The sequence below is a fragment of the Microplitis demolitor genome, chromosome 6, assembly GCF_026212275.2.
Source record: "Microplitis demolitor isolate Queensland-Clemson2020A chromosome 6, iyMicDemo2.1a, whole genome shotgun sequence".
NCBI lineage: Eukaryota > Metazoa > Arthropoda > Insecta > Hymenoptera > Braconidae > Microplitis > Microplitis demolitor.
Genome location: NC_068550.1, coordinates 22849845 through 22867822, shown reverse-complemented (window position 1 = coordinate 22867822; position 17978 = coordinate 22849845). Strand labels below are relative to the sequence as shown.

The window sequence follows — 17978 nt, the reverse complement described above, 5'->3', positions numbered from 1 at the left end:
AGATTATTTGATCGAATAGACTCGAAAATATTTGCGAATTATGAAAAAAAAAAAAAATTTTTTTTTCAGTTTTTTATTGATTTCTTAAAAACGACTTATACGATCGACTTCAAAATCTAATCAGCTCTAGTACTCAATAAAACGCGTCGATTGCCACATCAAACATCAAAATCAGATAATTCGTTCGAGAGTTATCGCGGGAGAAAGAAATGGTGAAAAACGGTTTTTTTTTTAATATTTTCGAAACGACTGACGCGATCGATTTCAACTTTTAATCAGCTCTAGAATTCAATAAAACGCGCCGATTGCCACGTCAACTATCAAAATCGATTGATTAGTTCAAAAGATATCAGCGTTGAAAAGTTAAAAAAATAACATTTTATGTTATTTTTTCCGGATAAATCATAATATAACGTACTAAAATGTGCCTGACATCATACCAACTCATCTTTTTTATGGTTTCTTTTGATCATATAATGTCATCGAACTTGGTTTTTAGTTTAAATCATATTATCAACAAAAAAATCGATAAAACGTAGTTTTTAATATTTTTATCGGATATTTCATATTTTATTGTTTCTTACATGAGTCAAAAATTATTTAAATCTTGATTTTGATCCCTGACATTGATTTCTGCCTCAATACACTTATTTTACTGAACATAATCAGGAAGTAAATTTTAAAAACCGCTTCATTGATGATTTTCGATTCTTAAATTTTCAAACTTCAGCATAATAAGTAACTTGTTAGAGCTTGAAAAGATCGAAGAGCTCAAAAATATATCTACACTAATGTTTTCGAGCTCTTTGAGGTCGAAAACAGCGGGAAGTTTTGGGGCTGGCCCGCAGGGTCAACCGACGCCCAGATTTTTTTTTTAATCATAAAATTAAAAAAAAATATTTCAACACAAATTGATAATATGAAAAAAAACTTTTTGGAAAATCGAGTTGAATTTAAATACTAGATTACAGAGGGCCATTCCTTAATTATAATAAAAATTTTAATAATTTTTTTGTGTTATTGCAATAAATACTAAAAAATACTTTTACTATTACGAGTTAATAATTTTTTTGTGATAATTTTTTATGCTACAATATTTTTGCTAAAATCATTTTAGCAATGGAGTGTCAAGTTACTCAAGATTAATTGGATTCAATTGCTAAATATGATTGGTATAATTTTACAAAATTGAGTCAAGTTTTATGAAACGTTTTTGATAATTTTTTACGAAAAACAACAGCATACAAAAGTATTTTTGAGCTCGAAAATGTATTCACAACAATATTTTCGAGCTCAAGGAGTTCGAAAACAGTGGGAAATTTTGGAGCTGGTCCGCAGGATCAATCGATAGACCGTTTTTTTTTTTTTTTTTTAAACGATACAAAAAATATAATCCAAGGATCTTTTTCATTTTTTGATGATCTAGAAAATTCAAAGCTCACAATATAAATGGCTATGATCCCGATTTTTTGCACATTAACAAGTAAAGTAGGGGAGTCAATTGAACCACGGGGCAATTGAACCAGTAAGCTTAAAAAATCGAAAAAAATATAAAAATGAGTCGTCCTCTTGGAATTATATTTTAATACACTAAACCTTAGTCTGACCAAAATTTCGAATCAATATAATGACTTAATTTTTAACAATTCAAGTTTTTGTATTTTTAGGCATCTGAACTTTTTTTTTCAGCTCTTGACAAATTGTTTAATAATTTTTTAATTTTCAAATGTAATCTTAAAATTTTTTTGTAATATCTTATATTAGTCATAAATTTCTAACTTTACTTCTAGTAAAATAGTTGTTGAATATTTTTTTTAAACTAATTATTTAAATAAAATCATATTGGGTCAATTGAACCAGTACTCTCGGAGACGGTTGAACCACACAAATCACACTATGAGCATCAGACATGCACGCGCATTTTGACTGTATGTGAAAACAAGCTAAACTAACCAAGAATAACCATATAATGTTATATAAAATAATAAATATTATTAGAAGTGCTGTAATTTTAGTTTTAGGCTGTAATGAACAGTAAATTATTCATTAAAGTCATTCGTTTGTGGTTCTAATACTCTTGGTTAAATTGCCCCCGCAAAAGGGACGATTTAACCATTTAATGTAGTTGTACAATTTCATATTTATTAAAAATTTTAATAATTTGTTAAGTTATGTGCTTATGAGAAATGATAGTCTACATAATAAATTATAATTTTGTAAAAGAAAAAGTTATCATTTTGCTTTTATTCATATAAAAAAAAAGTTGTCAAAGTATTTTTGGTTCAATTGACCCCACTCTCCCCTATTTAAAATTATATATTTTTTGAAAATTTTATTAAAAAAAAAAATTAAAGGGAGTAAATATTATTTTTAAGTAAAATAAACCGGAAATCAATTTGAATAATAATAGAACCGATAAAAGTATATAGAAATTTGTGATAAAATGGATGGAATAGGGTGAAAAGAGGGCTGTAATAGTTCCGGTAATTAAACTGGAAAATCTATATTTTACTTAAGATCAATGATAAATAATTGGATTTATAATTAACTAGATTTCCTGTGTGTTATTATTAATTCAATGGGTATAGGATATAGATGTGTAGAGGAAAATTATTATTTAATTATAGTATCCGGTGTCGTGGACTAATAAGTTCCGGTAGTGAGTTATTTTAAGCTTTAATTGGAAAAAGGTTTGGGAAAATGTCTGGATCTACGGACGCTTAAATTAATAGAGGATATAAAATATTTAAATAGGCAGAACAGTATCGTGTATTGAATCCAAGTTAAGTATACATTAATATTTGGATACTCACCGGTAATAGAAATGATCCTATATGGGTGCTGTCATTATTATATTTTTTATTGAGTCGGGATAGTCGGATTGACAATGGTCTTTTATTATTATTTAAAAGTCTATTGAAGCTGGATGACAAATTGTCTGTTAAAAATATTTATATAATTTAGGATACAGCAGACAATGCATACCGACACCGACAAGGCAGACCGTTATTACTGTCAAGTGTGAGTAAATTAGTGGCAGATACATTATTTAGTATCCTGGTGCAGGCGTTATTTTTGGGGCAAGGTATGCTTGTATCTAAAGTACCTCTCCCACCAATTGGGGAACTTTTAGCTCTCATCCACATGTGCCTTTTGTATGCTCTCTATGCCTTTGAATACAAATTGTTCAACATGAGATGGGAGGAAATAGACTTAAATTTATTGGTTATTATAAATTTTATAAATTACTTAATTAATTTTTTTGTTTATCTATATAAATGAGAATATAACCAATATCAGCAATTAATATAATTTATTTATCAATTATTACCATATACTTATAATATTAATAGTTATTATTTTTTTATACATTAATTATAAAAGACAATAATAGTTAGGTAATATAAATATACATATTATAATATATTAATATATTAATTGAATCTTAAGAATAATGCGTACAGTGTAATTATTATTTATTATTTATATTTTATTTTCAGTAAAATTACATCTGTTCTCTTTTAAATTACGTATAAGTTATGTATTATAATTATAAAATATACAATAAAATAATTATTTACAATAATTTTAAAAAAATTATAAATAATTATTTAAATTAAAATAAAAAGTAAATCTAATATATATAAAAGTTTAATAATTCCGTGGACGGAAAAATAAAATTATTTGCTTTACAGTCTTTACTACTTATTTAATAAGAGTATTGTTAAATTTAAAATATTATTTATAAATAAAAATACATTAATTACATCGATGTAATTAATATAATAAATATAAAAAAAAAAATTGTCAGTTGGCACCCGAGTATTTATAAAAAGAAATTAATCCACAGCCCGTCCATTTATTATTATTATTATTATTATTATTATTATTATTATTATTATTATTATTAATTTGATCTATTGATTGTTCAAATATAACTTATTATAATTATATATTTAAATTAATCCGATGGCACATTAATTATCAAAAGGATAAAAGGTATAAATTAAAACGTTATTTTTGTTTAAAAAAAAAAATAAAAATTTGTGCGTTAATTTGTTCATATAAACGAAATAGCAATAACGTTATTTCACATGGCGACTAGACGATCTGGTGGTCGTCTTTGGAAAGTAATACTTGCTACTGAAATGCAACATAATCCTACGGTAACTACGCCCAGACATATATAAACTGAAGTTATTAACCAAAATGCAAATAAATACAGCGTTTTATTACAGTATTTACCTAATGATGGATCATAATTTGGCTCATACTCTTTATAAACCCACATTGAACCTATATAAATATATAATTACGCATTAGTTTATTAATCTTTCTTTAAATTTATTGCGTCACTGATGCAGTTAATATTTTTTAACAACCAATACATCAGTAACGCATTAATAAAATATATTGATTGATTGATTGATTGATTCATGTAATAAATTACCAATAATAAACCATCCAAGTGTAAAGCAATTAATTAACGTTAATGTTGGTGATTGACGTATTCTCTCTTCATCGCGATCTTCTGGCCGCTGACGGACACGTGCTGATAAATATAATAATTGTTTGAATACACCGAAACCACCACCGACTAACAAATACACTGGAATGTATTCTCCTTGTGGACAATCGTACAGATACATCGCACCGATTATCATCATACATACTGGTACTACGATTGTTACGCCAATTATTATTGTACAGCCAACTAAAAAAATAATTTAATTATTTATTTATTTAATTTTATAATTTGGTAGTAATTTAATAATAACTTACTTGTGCCCAAAAGTAGGACTACGATGTTAAGTAAAAAGTCAAATACGCCCTTAGAAGTTTTATGGGCTTCTCTCATACGACCAAAAAGTGAATCGTATGAAGGTGGTGGAGCTGTAATAATATATTTATTTTTAATTATTAAGTTTTTTTTTAAAATAATTAATCTACAAGATTTAAAGGCTATTTAAATGATATTTTATACATAAAAGGTCAATACAAGAAAATTATTAATGATTAATATAGTTCAATTTTGAAATTTTAAATTTATTGATTTATTCAAAATAAAAAAAATAAAAAAAAAAATGTTTTTTTTTGAGAATATTAATAACTGGATTTTAAAAGTAATTTATGAATAAAAGGATATTCGATTTATTAAAAGTCACTAAAATAAATAATTCATTATTTTTTAATTTAAATATCCATTTAATTTATCAACAATTATAACAACTTTTTTTTTTTTTTTATTATTAATGAAATTTTCTTCAAAATAATTATTTTCTGAAGGAATGAAACTTTGAATTTTAAAACTAATTTATATTTATCATGACAAAATTTTTTTACAGTAATGAATTTTGAGTTTAAAAATTAATTAAATAAATAACCCCGATTTTAAAAAATTGAAATTTTATCAGATGTCGACGTTTTGAGGTCCTAAGAAGTTATTTTTACTATTTTTGGAATCGTTCCGAGTATCTGTATGTATGTGTGTAAACTTTTTATAACTCTTTAATGAATTAACTGATTTAGATGGTTCTTGCGGAAATCGAAAGAGCTTATAAGCCGTAAATTTTCCTCAAAATTTTAAATCATTTAATCAAATAAACTCTGGGATAATAGAAAATTACGAAAAAAAATAATTTATTTTTTTAGATTTTTTGAAATTTTTAATAAACAACTCGGTGAATCAATTCCTAATAAAAATCTAATCAGCTTTAGAACTCAATAAAACACACTGATTTCCACATTTAACATCAAAATTGATCGATTAGTTCAGAAGATATCGACGACCAAACATTTAAAGAATAACGTTTTATGTAATTTTTTCCGGACAGATCTTAATATTATGTACTAAAATGTGTTCAAAATCATACCTACTCTTTGTCTTTTTTGACTCTTTCAATTACCATATTATGCAATGTAACTCGTTATTTGGTTTAAGTAATATTATCAGCAAAAAAAAAATAAATAAAGACCGTTTTTAACAATTTTTTCGGATATTTTATATATACTAGCATTCTGATCTGAGCTCAAACAATTGCATGTAACAGCATTTTCGAGCTCGAAAATAGCCGCAAGTTTTATCATTTTTTTTGTTTTTATTGCAATAACCAATGAATTCTTTTAAAGAGCGCTAAATTATAAGTAAAATGATTGAACGCAAGGACATTCCTTTAAATCAATATTCGCAAAAAAATTTCCAGTCATAATTTAATACAAAAAAAAAATGGCCTTAATTTTTTAATTAATAAATATAATAATAATAAATAAATAAATAAAAATCCTTTCTCAAACATTTCCAAGGACATGAAGTCTATAAAAGTCGGAATCTAAGTAAATAAAAATAAAAACGTCGACCAGCACGTAAACCTTGACCTTTAACTTAAGCTTCATCTCCATTTCCAAAATAAACAATTGCACATAATAATAATAATAAATAAATTATTTATGGAATTAGCAACTAAGTGAACTTTTTCAATAATCCTTAAAAATATTTAAAAATAACTTTGTAAATAATTAATATAAAAATAAAAATAATTTAAAAAAAAATACCATTACGATCTATGACTTCTTCATATGAAGGTGGTGCGCCTCGATCATTTATTAAATTTGCCGGATGTCCTGGCGGTAAATTGATATTGGGATACGAAGGTGGTGGTGTACATGGTACATAACCAATTTGTCTTATTAAATTACATGAAGGATGTCCTTGTACTACAGGATTTATGGTTATTGTTTCTTCATTTCGCGGTTCACTTTCAGCCATTTTTAAATATTAATATTTTAAATAAATTTTATTATTTATTTATTTAAATAAATAATTCACTGTACTCCAGTTATTGCCTAAATACTAATTTATTGGTACAAAAAGAAAAGAAAAAACTACTAAAAATAAACAGCGTGTACGCGAGAGCTAGAGAGCAAAGACATTTTAAAAATATTTTTTTTACTTTAAATGCTGGATTAGAAAAGGTTTTATTTTTTTTTTTATTTTTATTTTATTTTATTTTTTTTTTTATAGACAATTACACTTATGTTGACATATATATATCGATATTGACACTGCTATGAATTTATATATTGTTACTATTTATGGTGAAATACATATTTATTTATGAAAGACGAGTGTTACGAGAGAATTGACATAAGACTGCCGACGCCATGACACCATCAGATGCGCGCGCATTATTTAAAAAAAAAAAAAACCTTTTTTATTTTAATTGCGCGCGCGGAGGCGGGAAAGAAGCGAGGAAAATGAAAGAGAGAGTTTACAGAAGAGGCTAATAGTGAAAATTTATTTTTAATTTCCACGGAATTTATTATTATCAGAAAATATAAAGATAAAACATTAGATTATGGTTTTTTTTGTTTCGTTTTGTTTCTTATTATCTTATTAATCATGTGATAATATTTATATTTATCTATTCATGCTTCCGTATTGATACATGCAATTATAGATTTTTTATGTATATACGTGTATGCATGTAAATTTTTTTTATGTCAAAAAACACACATTCAAAAGATTTAACGAAAGGAATTATAATTATAATATACAAGTCAGCATAATTTATTGCAAAATTATAACATTTAATAATTTTTAATAGGTCACATTTTTTTTGCTGATTATTATAATAATAATATTGTAGATGCAGTAGCTACTAATAGACATATTGTGTAGTAGATGTATAAGCAAATCCAGAAATATTAACGTTTAATACATTATATTTTTTGTCAGCATACACGGAGAGAAAATTATGGTAACTGTTCCTAGTCCGTTTATGAAATATCATCCCATACCGTTATGGTAATGATTACTTGGGATTATGGGATATAGACCCATACTTTTTGTGAAAAGTTTCCATAAGTATGGGAACAATTTCTATCATTATGGTAACAGTTTCCATATCGCATGTGAAATAATCATGGTAATGGTTACCATACACTGATAGAAGGATTTCTTAGTATTAAAAAAGATTTGTTAATATTTAACAAATTATTTCTTAACGGAGCTTTATTTAAGAAATATTTATTAATATTTAACAAATCATTTCTTAAACATCATTTTTTTGTATTTAATAAATATTTCTTAGCATCTAATAAACGATTTGTTAATATTTAATAAACGATTTCTTTCCATTTAAAAAATGATTTATTAGTATTTAATAAATCACTTTTTAACATTTAATGAATCACTTTTTAATAATTAATAAATGAATATTTTATATTTAATATATTTCTTATTATTTGAACAAATTTTTTTTTTATATTTAAGAAATTATCTATTAACTTATTTATTAAAATTTAATTCATAAAATCACACAGTTCAAGAATATATATCTATATATGTTTTTGCATGCAGCTACACACATTCATTAATATTTATATTTATAAACAAAAATAACTAAAACAACCATCGTATAAAATTTTCTGTTCTTTTAATTTCAAAATACAATTTCATAGTAATTAACACTATAACTAGAATAAACAAATTAAAATTTCTTATATTAAACTACGCTGAGAAATAACATAAAATCCGTTTGATAGTACATGTGTTTTTAATGGTTTTATATTTGATTAAAATTGAACTGAATAAAATTAACAAGGCTTCCATATTTTCATATTTATAATATGGATGACAATTTACAAAACACTTCTGATATAAATATTATCTAAGTATATGAGAGCTTCAGTTGTAGGTTACGTTTAACCAACAATGCAAGCTAGAACGGAGTAAAAAATATGACATCGCAACGACACACACATATAGCTCTTTTAATACGTGTACACCACTACAGGCTCGTGTGTAGCCCTCTACCGACAAATTCGTCTAAGAAATATTTATTAAATATTAACAAGCCTTGTTTGGTGCTAACAAATATTTCTTTTATGTTAATAAGACTTTGTTAGCATTAAAAATATTTCTTAATAATAAAGAAGTTACTTATTTCATTATAATAAATATTGTTAATAATTACTAAATATTTGTTAAATCCAAAAAAGTCAGTTGAGAAAAATTTAATAAATCAATTTATTACTCCTAAACAAATCCTTCTATCAGTGTACTCATAGGAATAGTTCCCACAAGCAAATAGTAACCGATCCTATAACCACATTGTAATTGTTCCTAAGTGTATATGGGAATAAGCCCTATATATTATGGTAACTGTTCCTATAATATTATTTTAAACATAACCATCATATTATGATAATGATTACCATAATATCATGGTAATAATTCTCATATTATTTAGAAATTATAATAATTTTTTTTTTTTTTATAAGAAGCGTTTTTTTTTGTATATTACAAAATTTTAAGTATACAAAAAAACGCTTATTTAAAAAAAAAAAATTTATTATAATTTCTAAATATTATGGTAACCATTATCATAGTTACATGGTAACGATTACCATGATTCCATAGGAACTATTCCGATACCATATGGGAATTATTCCCATAATTATAGGAATGATTACCATAATATATATATGGGTGCCGTTCCTATACTCAACATTTGAAAAAAACCGGTTACCATGCAGTATGGGAACAATTCCCATAATACATTGTAACTGTTACCATAATTTTCTCTCCGTGTATAATGCCCTGTTCTGTGCTGATAAGAAAAGTAATTAGTTTATACTCCGACAAAAAAATAGGCTTGAAAATTTATAATTTTTTATTTGGTATATTTTTAACTTCCCGCTAAGAAAATTTTAAATTTTATAAAATTCGTCGAGTTATTGTTTTCACCCCGATTTTCGAAAATCGAGTTTTTCTCAGATTTTGACGTTTTGAGTCAATTTTTAAATGTCTCAAAGACACGTGTACATGTGGACTGCTCCAATTTGGATTAAGTTGATCGAAATTGCTTGAAATTAATTCCAATATTAGTCTAGAATATTCTAGATTGTTCCGAATATTTGAAGAATCATTCGTAAAGCTAAAAATTATATTTAGTTGATTCAAATTTCATAAAAATATATGTAAATACATTAAATTATTTAAAAATTATTCCACCTTGAGTATTGAGCAGATCTTGAGCAAGCCATGTATACCCTGATTAAGAAGAATTATTTAAAAAATTAAAGACAATTTGAATCAACTAATATATAGATATACACTTAGCATATGGAGTAAATCATTTTTGTTAAATAGGGTAAAAATACCTGCTGTAAGTTACTAGTGCAAGAAATGCGTTAAAATTTTTTAAACTGCACCGCATCTAAGATATCTTTAATATTCTTGTGTATAATGCCTTGAGCAAGTCTTACACATGTCTTGATGACGATTTCTTGCTACATGATCTCGCGCAAGAGCCATACGTAGAAAAAATCACTAGTGACTAGAGGTTTTGCTCAAGGCACTGCCACCAGAATCTTGCTCAAGCATGTGATACTCGGGTATGTATAGTATATCAGATGACAATCACGATCAGCCCTCGGTATAGAGTCAGACTACCAGAGATAATCCCCCAAGCATTTAAAACAAAGACATAATAATAATAACAAAAACAACAACAACAACAACAACAACAACAACGGTTATTGTTATTTTTATTATTAATTCAATAAATCACAAGATAAAAATAATTTTTATTATTTATTGTTAATAAAGAGGATGTAAACATCCTGTCTCATGATTAATAAAATACACGTATCAATTTTAAGTAATCAATTTAGATTTTATTTACTAACTATGTATTGAAGAACAAAAAAAATTTACATAATACATTTTGATACCAGATAAATTTTATAAAAATCCATATAAATAGCCGTGCAAATACATTGTATCATCACTTTGAATTATAATTTGTTGACAAGTTTTAATTACTGGTGGTAAAACCATGAAGCATTTGTTGATTCAATTTTTATTGACTGTTTTATCAGTCAATTTAGCAATCGGACAGGAGGTAAGTTTCCATAAAGTTTTTCTTTATTATAAAACTAAATAACTAATAAGAATAAATGAATATTATCACGATTTATAAATAAATAAAAAATATATATATATATATATAAATGTTATTAATTTTACTATGGCCCCGAAGTAATGGGTAGCCACGTAGCCACCTATACAAGTATCTTAAAAAATTATGCAGCTAAGTGTGACCTAATAGCTCTTATCACGCAAATACTCGGGTCACATAATCTAGCCTCAATCCAGCCTGACTAAGTAAAAAAAGCATTTTGATCCTGAAATGATGCTCAAAGATCCTTAATAAGCCTAGATGAGCCTCAAATGAACCTAGTCTCGACTTTGTAATTTAAATTCGATTAAAATTATTTGAGGCTCTTTGAACATTATTTAAAGCTAAAAATGTTTTTTTTTTTACTCAGTGAGGCTGGATTAAGGCTAGATATTGTGACCTGGGCATCTCAGCCAAGTACACTGATAGAAGGATTTCTTAGTATTAAAAAAGATTTGTTAATATTTAACAAATTATTTCTTAACGGAGCTTTATTTAAGAAATATTTATTAATATTTAACAAATCATTTCTTAAACATCATTTTTTTGTATTTAATAAATATTTCTTAGCATCTAATAAACGATTTGTTAATATTTAATAAACGATTTCTTTCCATTTAAAAAATGATTTATTAGTATTTAATAAATCACTTTTTAACATTTAATGAATCACTTTTTAATAATTAATAAATGAATATTTTATATTTAATATATTTCTTATTATTTGAACAAATTTTTTTTTTATATTTAAGAAATTATCTATTAACTTATTTATTAAAATTTAATTCATAAAATCACACAGTTCAAGAATATATATCTATATATGTTTTTGCATGCAGCTACACACATTCATTAATATTTATATTTATAAACAAAAATAACTAAAACAACCATCGTATAAAATTTTCTGTTCTTTTAATTTCAAAATACAATTTCATAGTAATTAACACTATAACTAGAATAAACAAATTAAAATTTCTTATATTAAACTACGCTGAGAAATAACATAAAATCCGTTTGATAGTACATGTGTTTTTAATGGTTTTATATTTGATTAAAATTGAACTGAATAAAATTAACAAGGCTTCCATATTTTCATATTTATAATATGGATGACAATTTACAAAACACTTCTGATATAAATATTATCTAAGTATATGAGAGCTTCAGTTGTAGGTTACGTTTAACCAACAATGCAAGCTAGAACGGAGTAAAAAATATGACATCGCAACGACACACACATATAGCTCTTTTAATACGTGTACACCACTACAGGCTCGTGTGTAGCCCTCTACCGACAAATTCGTCTAAGAAATATTTATTAAATATTAACAAGCCTTGTTTGGTGCTAACAAATATTTCTTTTATGTTAATAAGACTTTGTTAGCATTAAAAATATTTCTTAATAATAAAGAAGTTACTTATTTCATTATAATAAATATTGTTAATAATTACTAAATATTTGTTAAATCCAAAAAAGTCAGTTGAGAAAAATTTAATAAATCAATTTATTACTCCTAAACAAATCCTTCTATCAGTGTACAGCAACAAATTTATTATGATATCTTACAGAAGTACCTTGTCTTAGATTTCTTCAAGATTGAAAGAAAAAAAATCTGGGCGTCGGTTGACCCTGCGGGCCAGCCCCAAAACTTCCCGCTGTTTTCGACCTCAAAGAGCTCGAAAACATTAGTGTAGATATATTTTCGAGCTCTTCGAGCTCGAAAATGCTATCACATGCAATTGTTTTTTTACGATCTCTTCAAGCTCTAACAAGTTACCTGTTATGCTGAAGTTTGAAAATTTAAGAATCGAAAATCATCAATGAAGCGGTTTTTAAAATTTAGTTCCTGATTATGTTCAGTAAAATAAGTGTATTGAGGCAGAAATCAATGTCAGGGATCAAAATCAAGATTTAAATAATTTTTGACTCATGTAAGAAACAATAAAATATGAAATATCCGATAAAAATATTAAAAACTACGTTTTATCGATTTTTTTGTTGATAATATGATTTAAACTAAAAACCAAGTTCGATGACATTATATGATCAAAAGAAACCATAAAAAAGATGAGTTGGTATGATGTCAGGCACATTTTAGTACGTTATATTATGATTTATCCGGAAAAAATAACATAAAATGTTATTTTTTTAACTTTTCAACGCTGATATCTTTTGAACTAATCAATCGATTTTGATAGTTGACGTGGCAATCGGCGCGTTTTATCGAATTCTATAGCTGATTAAAAGTTGAAATCGATCGCGTCAGCCGTTTCGAAAATATTAAAAAAAAAACCGTTTTTCACCATTTCTTTCTCCCGCGATAACTCTCGAACGAATTATCTGATTTTGATGTTTGATGTGGCAATCGACGCGTTTTATTGAGTACTAGAGCTGATTAGATTTTGAAGTCGATCGTATAAGTCGTTTCTGAGAAATCAATAAAAAACTGAAAAAAAAATTTTTTTTTTTTTCATAATTCGCAAATATTTTCGAGTCTATTCGATCAAATAATCTGAAATTTTCAGAAAAGTTGATGGCTAACAAGCTCTTTCGATTGCCACCTCAACCATCCAAATCGATTCATTAGTTCAAAAGTTACAAAGAGTTTACACACACACACACACACTCGGACATCATTCTGAAAATAGTCAGAATAGCTTCTTAGGACCTCAAAACGTCGACATCTGATGAAAACTCGATTTTCGAAAATCGGGGTGAAAACAATAACTTCCCGAAATTTTTGAAAATCGTCGATTTTCTTAGCGGGAAGTTAAAAATAGTGGAAAAATTTGATGTATAAATACAAGATTTATTACAGTTTAAAATATCAGCAAAGTCCCTCGACTCCGAAACTGTAAAAATTACATTATTTCTGAGACGTAGTAATTATTAAAGTTTCATATAAAACTTGTTTCAAAAGGTTTTAAACCTATAAAATTTACTATCTATAATTATAATTACTTTATGATAACAAATAGTTTAAATTATTATAGTGCAAACTATAATACTTAAAGTTTTTTATACGAGAGCCCTGTTTTTTAATTATAAACTGTAATTTTTCCACTGCTTTTTATCGTGTTTAATTATAATAAATAAAGCTTTTAATAAAAAAAGTTGGTTCGTTAATTTTTTTTCGCAGCAGTAAAACTTAAATTTACATTGTTTTCTGTAAAACTTTTTTCAAAGTATCTAAGTCATTAATAATAATAATAATAATAATAATAATAATAATAATAATAATAATAATAATAATAATAATAATAATAATAATAATAATAATAATAATAATAATAATAATAATAATATTTGATTTATCTCAGGCAAAAGTTAAGTTAAATAAAATAACAGTTAATACTGTGGCAAATAATCCATTTTTTGATGATTGGTCCGGCGAAATATTCAGTCCTGGTGATACAGTCTCTATAAAATCTCCAGTTAAAAAAGATTTACCTGAAAATATGAGGGTAATGTATCTAATTATATAAAAATAAAAAATAAAATAATAATTCACTAAATAAATAAATTTGTTTAAAAATAGATGTCAGCAGTTATTCAATTCGATGGCAATCAAGTTGCTGATGTAGATACAACTGTGTGCGAAGCATTCGATGATGAAACTCTTGGTAAAGATATTTTGGCAAAAGGAATACCTGACGGTAAATTCCCTAAAAGTTGTCCAGTAAAACCCGTAAGTATTTTTATTCAATAACTCAATTTCTTATAGATTTTAATTTTTAATTTTATTTATTTTATTTATTTACAGGGTAGTAATTTTGAAATAAGCAAATATATTATTACCAAAGATAAAATACCAGAGGGTGCACCAGACGGTAAAATAATCGCTGACGTAACCATATATGAACCTGAAAAAGATCCATATGTAACAATTCATGTCGAAGGTGAATTAACTCACATGATGTAAACTCGACCCAAACATTGATTTTTTATCTTAAAGCTTCGTGTTCTCGAGAACAATTTTTTATGATTTTATTATTTTGATGATTCACGATTACTTATATATATTCTTTATAAATAATTATCCTGCTTCTTTAGATAAATAAATTAGATGCTCCATAATAAATTTTTTTTTTTTATTTATACCCAAAATTTAGTTAAAGAAGCTTATAATTTATTTAATAATTATTCATTTATTTTCAAATTTATATTATATGTCGGATAGCAACAGTTATTAAGTCCCTAGTAGCATTTTTATAAAAGTTTTTATGTAAATTTTTATCTCAAAGTTCACACGAGTCTGTACGATCAGTCTTAAGATCGAGGAAGTGCTTTATAAATAAAAGATATCTTAAGTAAATCTGTTGTTGCAATATTTTTGGTCAGTCTCGTAGCATAATTGCTTAAAATTCCTACTGTTGATGCGCACCTCTTCTCTTACACTTGATGTTGAAATAATTTTTTCAAGTAATTTGATTAAGACAATACTATAGTTTACTAGGAGTATAATATACAGTACATGTTACATTTTTATAAGTACTAATACACACTTGATATCAAATAATATATAAAAATTGGTTATTCACTGACTACCTTATTCTAGCTTAATAAAATTTAACAGAAAATCAAAGATTTTAGTATCCCCTTACTCTTAAACATCAATAGGAATTAAAATTCTTCTGACGTGGTTTGATATTCAACCAATTAAGTAAGCATCGATGAGGAGTAATCAAGTATAATATAAGTCATCATGTCTAATAATAAATAATTGGTAAAATATAGTAGTTGGAACAAAGAATTTACAAATCATTGTCGATGAAATAATATTTCTCATCTACCGATGTCTAAGACTGATTAGAGAGTTATAAATCTTTCGGACGATTTATGCAACATATATCTCTATAGACAACATCCCAAGATAAAAATACTATATAATATTATACGACATGTAAATAAATTAAAACATGAACTAAAAATTACTATTAACTCTCCTCGTCTGATGATGTATCAATTACATCATTATTATTATTATTATTTTTATTATTTTTATTATTTATTATTTATTAACAGTAAATAATAATAAAAATAAAATATATAACATCCTGTCTCATGATTTGTTTAATACGGCGTATCAATTAAAAGTAATCAATCTAGATTTTAAAAAATTATATAAGAGATATATTTATTAGATAAATAGAATAAAAGTAAATATAAATAGCGGCAAAAATAAATATCACATTAAATTTTAATATTTTCATGAGTTTCAATAACTTGTGAATAAAATCATGAAACGGTTGTTGATTCAATTTTTATTGACTATTTTATCGGTCAATTTGACTCTAGGACAAGATGTAAGTTTTCATAAATTTTCAATTAATTTCAAATTTAAATAACTAATAATAGTAAGTAAATATTATTAAGATTCGAATAAACAAATAATTGAAAAAAAAAAATAAAAAAAAAAAATATATATATATATATATATATTATTTCAAACAAAACTCAAATCCTTGGAAAATTGAATTAAATTTTTTTAATTATCATCAAAATACTCATCTAATCTACAGCCTCGATGATAAATAATTATTAAAACTCTTAAATTATAATTAATTTTATCTTACGACGGTAAATTTAAAATAAAGCTTTTTTTTATGGATCCTTTTTAAATAATATTTAATTTATTAATTATTAAAATGATAAATAAATTATTATAGCAAACTCTAGAGCTCAAGTTTACAAATGTAACAATCACTAATGTGCCAAATCCATATTTGGGTGATTGGACTGCTGAAATTCTTAGTCCTGGAGATTTAGTTACTATTAAAAGTCCAGTAAAGAAACTTGTACCTCATGATATTATGATGGTAATTTACTTGATAATAAATTAATAATAAAAATAAAATAATAAAATAAAATAATTAATTACTTAAAAATAGATGGGTGGAGTAATGGAATATGATGGAGTCGAATTTGCTAACTTTGACATTCCAGCATGTGATGCATTTACAGATAAGGCTTATGGTGAAGATATACTTAAAAATGGAAAACCTGATGGTAAATTTCCTCAGAGTTGCCCAGTTGCACCGGTAATTATTTTTATTATTTTTATTATTTTTATATTTATATATTTATATACATTTATTTATTTTATTTATCATCGACAGGCTGACTATTATGAAATCTATAAATATAAAGTTCCAAAAGAAAAATTACCACCTGGTGTACCAAACGGTAAATTTTCTGGTGTGATTACTGTGTATGAAAAGGGTAAAGATCCTGCTTACGTGAAAATAGAATTCGATGGAATATTATCACACAAATTACCTGGAGGACTTGGAATCGCCGGATAATTTTTCATTATTTAGTTTTTATTTCTTTTATGTTGACTATGGCAACCATTTCTTTTTTTAATTCATAGTTCGGGCTGTTAGTTTTTATAATTAAATAACTAACATTATTATTATTATTATTATTATTACTTGTGTAAATTATAATAAATTAGTTATTTATAAATGTTGTGCTAAATTTATTTAACTATAAATTCGATGATAATATTTATTTCCTTGACAATTTAATTTCTTAATCTCTATAAATTTTTTTTCGTTTCAAGAGATACTATGCTTTTTTTTAAAATAAATTTTTTATTTATAATTATTCCTAGTAACATTGCCTTAAATAAGTGAATACTTATTTACCAAGAGATTCTTCAGCAATTCAAAAGCATTAGATTTTTCAATTTCTTTATACTTACTTGATTGGTTTAAAAATCTAACTTGATCAAAGACTTAATTATTAATCGTAATCATCTCAATAATCGTTTTGGAAAAGCTTTAAGACTAATGGCCCGAATCTTCGTGGATTAATTAGATCGATAAGCTTTGTCAAGTTATCATTTAATGCACTAAAATCATACTGAATTTATGAAAAATTATGTAAGTGATTTCCGGATAAAACTAAAATTATATACATTATATACATATAAAATAAGATAATAATTATTTTTTATTATTTTTGTTTATTTATTATTTATTTTATATTAATATAATAATGAATAA

The 17978-nt window shown here is 25.3% G+C and overlaps 3 protein-coding genes across 3 annotated transcripts; 2 read left to right on the top strand and 1 right to left on the bottom strand.

The window, feature by feature from the left end:
- Positions 1-3668: 3668 nt before the first annotated feature.
- On the bottom strand, positions 3669-7152 carry LOC103575110 (transmembrane protein 272). Its single transcript, XM_008554749.3, has 4 exons — positions 6553-7152; positions 4783-4893; positions 4451-4714; positions 3669-4296 (listed from the first exon to the last, which is right to left on the bottom strand). The coding sequence occupies exons 1-4, from the start codon at positions 6764-6766 to the stop codon at positions 4091-4093; spliced, it is 795 nt and encodes a 264-aa protein (XP_008552971.1). The 5' UTR covers positions 6767-7152; the 3' UTR covers positions 3669-4090.
- Positions 7153-10688: 3536 nt separating this feature from the next.
- Positions 10689-15025, top strand: LOC103575111 (uncharacterized). Its single transcript, XM_053740331.1, has 4 exons — positions 10689-10907; positions 14289-14432; positions 14507-14656; positions 14732-15025. Exons 1-4 carry the CDS (start codon positions 10842-10844, stop codon positions 14888-14890), a joined length of 519 nt encoding a protein of 172 aa, XP_053596306.1. The 5' UTR covers positions 10689-10841; the 3' UTR covers positions 14891-15025.
- A 505-nt stretch (positions 15026-15530) lies between these two features.
- LOC128668134 (uncharacterized) lies at positions 15531-17273 on the top strand. The gene is made up of 4 exons (XM_053740307.1): positions 15531-15631; positions 16638-16787; positions 16860-17009; positions 17088-17273. Exons 2-4 carry the CDS (start codon positions 16782-16784, stop codon positions 17271-17273), a joined length of 342 nt encoding a protein of 113 aa, XP_053596282.1. The 5' UTR covers positions 15531-15631; positions 16638-16781.
- Positions 17274-17978: the final 705 nt, after the last annotated feature.

What these genes read in the sequence shown, in the direction of transcription:
- LOC103575110 (XM_008554749.3), bottom strand. Translation starts at nt 6,766, where the DNA reads ATGGCTGAAAGTGAACCGCGAAATGAAGAAACAATAACCATAAATCCT. An exon ending in AGTCCTACTTTTGGGCACAA is followed by an intron (nt 4,715 to 4,782) that starts GTAAGTTATTAT and finishes TTATTTTTTTAG; the next exon opens with TTGGCTGTACAATAATAATT. An exon ending in ACTTGGATGGTTTATTATTG is followed by an intron (nt 4,297 to 4,450) that starts GTAATTTATTAC and finishes ATATTTATATAG; the next exon opens with GTTCAATGTGGGTTTATAAA.
- LOC103575111 (XM_053740331.1), top strand. Translation starts at nt 10,842, where the DNA reads ATGAAGCATTTGTTGATTCAATTTTTATTGACTGTTTTATCAGTCAAT. An exon ending in ATTTACCTGAAAATATGAGG is followed by an intron (nt 14,433 to 14,506) that starts GTAATGTATCTA and finishes GTTTAAAAATAG; the next exon opens with ATGTCAGCAGTTATTCAATT. An exon ending in AAAGTTGTCCAGTAAAACCC is followed by an intron (nt 14,657 to 14,731) that starts GTAAGTATTTTT and finishes ATTTATTTACAG; the next exon opens with GGTAGTAATTTTGAAATAAG.
- LOC128668134 (XM_053740307.1), top strand. An exon ending in AGAGTTGCCCAGTTGCACCG is followed by an intron (nt 17,010 to 17,087) that starts GTAATTATTTTT and finishes TATCATCGACAG; the next exon opens with GCTGACTATTATGAAATCTA.